General features: G+C 28.9%; 1 protein-coding gene across 1 annotated transcript; it reads left to right on the top strand.

Moving 5' to 3' along the window:
• Nucleotides 1-3,318: 3,318 nt before the first annotated feature.
• On the top strand, nt 3,319-4,716 carry LOC100263724 (uncharacterized). The gene has a single exon (XM_002264875.2). It carries the CDS (start codon nt 3,319-3,321, stop codon nt 4,714-4,716), a length of 1,398 nt encoding a protein of 465 aa, XP_002264911.1.
• Nucleotides 4,717-6,290: the final 1,574 nt, after the last annotated feature.

The following is a 6,290-nucleotide window of genomic DNA, read 5'->3' as shown; positions in this document are numbered from 1 at the left end:
GAATAAAAGTATATCACGTATTTTATCTTCTTATTTGTCACAAAATCTAAATAATTTATATTATCATATTATAAATATTATGCTCAAGAGAAAAATAAAACAATGGAAAGCAAAAAAAATTATGGGAGTCAATGTATGAGTTATAGATGATCGGAAATTGATGATTCTTCAATGACTAGTGAGAGTGGAGTGTGTATTAATTGATGTCATGTGAAATTATTCACAGAAGGAGACCCTACAAATCTAACTTCTACTATCAACATTATTTTATTAAAACATGTTTAGTAAATTGTTTTTTTTATTTAAACAAAATTTCTAATTTGTTCAATATCCAATTCTATACATAACGAGTAAATATATACAAACAAATATTTATAGAAACTATGAAAATAAAACCAAATAGAAGTGGGAAATAAAATGTGTACCCCAATAAGCCTACAACAAGTTCAATGTCTTCATGTGCCTCATTTTTCTCCATGAAACTCAACCTTCCACGTGTCATAAATTCGCACTCAACAAAAAAAAAATAACTCAAATGTATATATCCAGAAATGTACAAAATCCAAAACAAATATTTAAGCACAAATTCAAACTTTAAATTAGTCTAATAAATTTCATTAATTAAAAATGAGTCCAAATTAACAAATTCAACCCAACAGAAATATCTCATATGCCATAGACCCTAGTCCAAAATTTTCAAATTAATAACCAAAATATAAACACAATCAACCAAACCTAAAATTTGATAAATTAAAGTAAATTACATTAGGCCTAAATTTAATATTCCATAATTCTAGCCTAGTTTAATATTTAAGCCTACATCCACAATCAAAATCAAGCCAAATTTAACATGCAAAGCTCAAAATAACATCCAAAATATGTCATAATATTATCTCATGCCCAAATTAAATAATTCAAATGAATATACCACAATATTATCCCATGCCCAAATCAAATAATATAATCAACCAATCTAACAAATTTCACCTACAACAACAAATAAATTCAAATTTCATATTAATTAACAACCCCAAATCTCATAAACAATTACTATTGAAATCAAATCAAGGAAAATAATAATAAAATAATAATAACAATAATAAAAATAAAGTAAAATAAAATAAAGTAAAAAACAGTTGTGTCTAGAGTTGGGTAGAGGAAAAGAGAAAAAGAATGGAATTCAGGAGAAAAAAAAAAGTAAAAGCAAAAAAGAAAAAAAAAAGAAAAAGAAAAAAGAAAAAGGAAGAGAAGAGAAGAAGGGAAATGAGAGGAGAGAAGAATGGGATCCAGGAAAAAAAGAAAAAAAAGGAAAGAATGGAATCCAAAAAAAAAAAAAAGCAAAAGCAAAAAAAAAAAAAGAAAAAAGAAAAAGGAAGAAAGGAAGAGGGAGAAAAAAAAATAAAAAATAAAAAGAAAAAAGAAAAAAGAAAAAAGAAAAGGAAAAAAAGGAAAAAATATAAAATATAATAATAATAATAATAGTGATAGTAATAATATTAATAATAATAAAAAAATAAAACAATATACAAAATAATAAAAACAAAGAATTAAAGAGTGGGTGGGCCAAATTTTTTTAATGTAATTATGATTTAAATATAACGATAAAATTGAGCTAAAAAACAAAACAATGTAAAATAAAATTGAGACAAATTTTGGGTTCTACAATAGGATAAACATATTTAAGAGGTAAATTAATAAGATAAAAAGATCGACTCTAAAGTTTTAATTTGTTAATATTTATTGTCTTTTCACAATTGAAATAGAAGTTAAAAGATCATGATAGTTTTTAAATTTATAAAATATTGATGATACTTAAATTTAATTTTTAATTAATAAACTTAAAAAATTAAAAGTAATTATAAGAAGTAAAATAAAAACACAAGAAATATAAAATAAGTAAATAATGACCATTAACATTTATGAAGGTAATTAGAATTCAATACTCATATAATTTATTTTTAAGAAGCTTTTCAAACAATAAAAACTCAGAACGTAAATTATTATTATTATAAAATTTTTTTGAGAGAAAAATGAAAAAAAAAACCTTCAATAATAATATTTAACTTTTCATTTTAAAAGGAGAAATATTATCTAAATTAATTTTTTATTGAATAATATTATAAAATTGAATAAAAGTTTTTTTGTTTTAAATTTGGATTTTAAAAAATAAATTATGCTTTAAATTTTGGTTAAAAAATAATTCACAACAATAAATATATGAATTTTTTTTTATTTTTAAGAAGTCAAAGAAAATAATGTTTAAAATGAAACAAAAATTATTATCACTTTTTAGAGAAGAAAAGCAATGTCATCGTGAAATATTATTTTTTAAATTAAATTATAATAATTTTTTAAAAGAGAAGTATTATTATTTTTTGTTGTTTTATATGTTTGAATTGTAAGAAAATTAATCATCTGATCACATATAATAATATGATAATAATAGGATATAAGTGTGCATATAATTGAAAAAAGATGTAATTCGTATTTAAAAAAAATGTAATTTGGATTCTAAAGAATTTTTTTTTTGTATTTATCTGATTTTTATTTTAATTTATTTTTTATTCAATAAATTAAGAATAAAAACAAACATTATTTAAATTAATTACATATAATAATGATAGGATATCTGACTTTTCATTTTAAAGGGAGAAATATTATCTAAACTAATTTTTTTATTGAATAATATTATAGAATTGAATATTTTTTTTTGTTTTAAATTTGGATTAAAAATAAATAAATTATTTTTTAAATTTGGGTTCAAAAAAAATAATTCACAACAATAAATATTTGTATTTTTTTAATTTTAAGAAGTCAAAGAAAATAATGTTTAAAATGAAACAAAAATCATTATCACTTTTTTAGAAAAGAAAAACAATATCATCGTGAAATATTATTTTTTAAATTAAATTATAATAATTTTTAAAAGAGAAGTATTGTTTTTTTGTTGTTTTATATGTTTGAACTTTTAAAAAAATTAATCATCTAATTACATATAATAATATAATAATAGTTGGACATAGGCGTGTATAACTAAAAAAAGATGTAATTTGGATCCTAAAGAATTTTTTTGTATTTATCTGATTTTTATCTAAATTTATTTTTTATGCAGTTAATTAAGAATAAAAATAAATATTATTTTAATTAATTACATATAATATTGATAGGATATTGAATTAATTATATATAATAATGATAGGAATGCAAATGAAAGTCTACAACGTGAAATATGGTATTACATCTAAATATAATTTTTTCCCTTATAAATAAGACAGAGTGAGGGGAAGAGAAGTGCAGTGAGAAGTGATTAAAGAGGAAATGGCATTACCAAGGTATGTGGTGCTCAAATCAAAATATAACAACAAGTACTTGCGGTACATCCACGAAGATGTGCAGATTCATGGATTTCTCCAATTCTCGGGAGAGGAGGTCGTGACCCCCTACTCAAAGTACCAAGTGGAGATGGCAAAGAATGGCAAGGGACTAGTGCACATAAGATGCTGCTACAACAACAAATACTGGGTAAGGTGGTCCAAGAACCACTGGTGGATTGTTGCCGGGGCCGACGAACCAGATGAAGACCAATCGTCATGGTCATGTACCTTGTTTGAGCCTGTCTACGTGGATGGCGATGCTCAAACACTCCAATTTCGCCACGTCCAGCTTGGACACTATGCATGCTTATGGAGGCTTCCACCTCCTTATGGTTCTTGTTTGTTTGCAGGATCAACTTCGCCTGACAACGACCTCTGCGATGTCTGTACAATCATTGATTGGGAATCACTATTGCTATTGCCAAAACATATCGCCTTCAAGGGTGATAATGGCTACTTCCTCAGTGCCCGGACGATCGAGGGACACCCATATCTGGAGTTCGCATCAAGTGACATTGGAGACCCGACGGTGGGGAACGAGGTCTTCACCACTCACGATGGAAGTGTCCACATAAAGTCAGATTACTTCGGCAGATTCTGGAGGCGCAGCCCTAACTGGATATGGGCTGACTCAGATGATTCCACCACCAACAACCCCGATACCTTGTTTTGGCCCGTTAGAGTTGACAAAAATGTGGTCGCTCTCCGCAACTTAGGTAACAACAATTTCTGTAAGAGACTCACCACCGAGGGCAAGATCAGCTGTCTCAATGCCGGGGTCTCCACAATTTCCAGAGAGGCACGCCTGGAGGTGGCAGAGCTTGTTTTATCAAGAAACATCTATAATGTCAATTTTCGCCTCATGGACGCTAGGACCTACGACCAGAGGGTCATCGTGATGACCACCGGGGAAGCCATTAACATGACCCAAGAACTGCACACCCAACAGGTGAAGCTCTCGTATACAGAGACTAAGAGCCGTACTTGGAAGGGCAGCGTCTCATTGAAGTTGGGTGTCAAAATGACCATGGAAAGCGGCGTTCCATTCATCGCTGACGGAAAGTTAGAAATTTCATCCGAGTTTAGCGGTACATATGAGTGGGGAGAAACTGAATCAGTGACAACAGCAATGGAGACTGTGTACAATGTTACTGTGCCGGCGATGACTAAGGTGACCGTAAGCATGATAGCAACACAGGGTTCGTGCGACGTCCCTTTCTCCTACACTCAGCACGACACTTTGACCGACGGGAAAAATGTTGTTTACAATATGGATGATGGTGTTTACGTTGGCGTCAATTGCTTCAACGTCAAGTACCACACCAAAGAGGAAAAGCTGTGATGTGAAATGCCAAGTGATGCTTCTAGGACTAGTTGCATTGGTCCAATCCCCCTCCCTTGCCTAATAATATTATCAAGGGTAATAAAATTGTGTTTGCCTCTACGTTTGGGACTTCTTGAGAGTGTTGTCCATGATTGGAGAGCGCTTTAAAGAAAGATGTTTCTTTTATAACTTATCGTGCTACTCGAGTTTGTGTTTTCTAAGTATTGATGAAATAAATATTATGTGGGTGTTGTGCAGCATTTTTTTTTTAAAGTTTTAATATTCTCATTGGATAGAAATATACTTATCATATCACCTAGACTTAGACTATATTCTTCACATTGAAAACTTAGATTCCTATTCTCATTCTCGTTGGATAGGAATGTACTACTTGTGTCATCTAAACTAAGATGTTCACATTGTAGTAGACTAAGATAAGTTCCTTTTCTTAAAACCCTTATTTTGATGACAAATCACATTAAGCTCAATAAAATATAGTAGGTGCACTCCTCTTGATTTTGAAAACAAGATATGTTGTCATTTTCGCCGGTCCTGTAGAGCAGGAACAAGAAATGGTGCAGGTGTGCATGTGAAAGCTAGGATTTGGTCAAAGCTGAGAAGAGGCCAACAAAGATGGGTTGTAAATGCCCAGCAGGCTTTTATCCCAAACCGTATACAAAAGGGCCTATGCAAGAGACAAAGCAGCATTAACAAGCCTGTGGAGCCCTTAATATAACAGTCACTTTGAATGGGCGCACCACATGCCATCTTCTTCAATTAATGTCTGTTTTGGGAAAAATAGGGGACTTTCATATCTTTATAAAAAGGGATTTTGTTCTTTTGCCATTTCATAAACATATGTTGCTACTTGCTTGACATACATTCAAATATCACATTAGAACGATTTTATTTGTTGTCACATCTTCTTATATAATTATAATATTCAATTTTATATTTTAATTTTAATTCAATTTAATTAATATGCATATCTTAATTTGTAGTTATAAAATTTAGGATTCCTTTTTCTTTTGTTCTCATTACTCATTACTAATTGAATTCTAAAAAATTAGATATATTGCACTTGTAGCAAAACATGGTCCCTTATTTTTAAAATTATATGAAATTTTAGTCTTAATATTACCCTTTTTCTTAGTAAAAAAAATTTATATTTTATTCTTAATTCTTTCAAAAAATAAAAAATTCACACAATAAAAGAAACTCCTTTTATTCTAATAAAATTTTACTATAAAACGAAATTCTTTCTCATGTACTCTTCATCTACTACTTTCATTAAAATTTATTCTTCATCGTAAAAAATAAGTTTAAAAATATTTTTTAACCATCTTATAAAGAAAGACATACATTTCATAGGACTTTGTTTGTAAGGAGAAAGGATGGTGTCCTTGTAGTAGCCCAAGTATATGTCGATAACATCAAATTTAGTTTCACATTAACTGATGAAGCACATGAATTTATTCAGGAAATGAGCACAATGAAAAAGTTATTTTACTTTCTTGGACTGCAAATAAGACAGATTAAAAATGGAATCTTTATATCGAAGTCAATTATGCTATAGAGTTGGTAAAGAGTTT

Source organism: Vitis vinifera, chromosome 7 (assembly GCF_030704535.1).
Source record: "Vitis vinifera cultivar Pinot Noir 40024 chromosome 7, ASM3070453v1".
Lineage (NCBI taxonomy): Eukaryota > Viridiplantae > Streptophyta > Magnoliopsida > Vitales > Vitaceae > Vitis > Vitis vinifera.
This window is presented reverse-complemented; position numbering and strand designations above follow the sequence as displayed.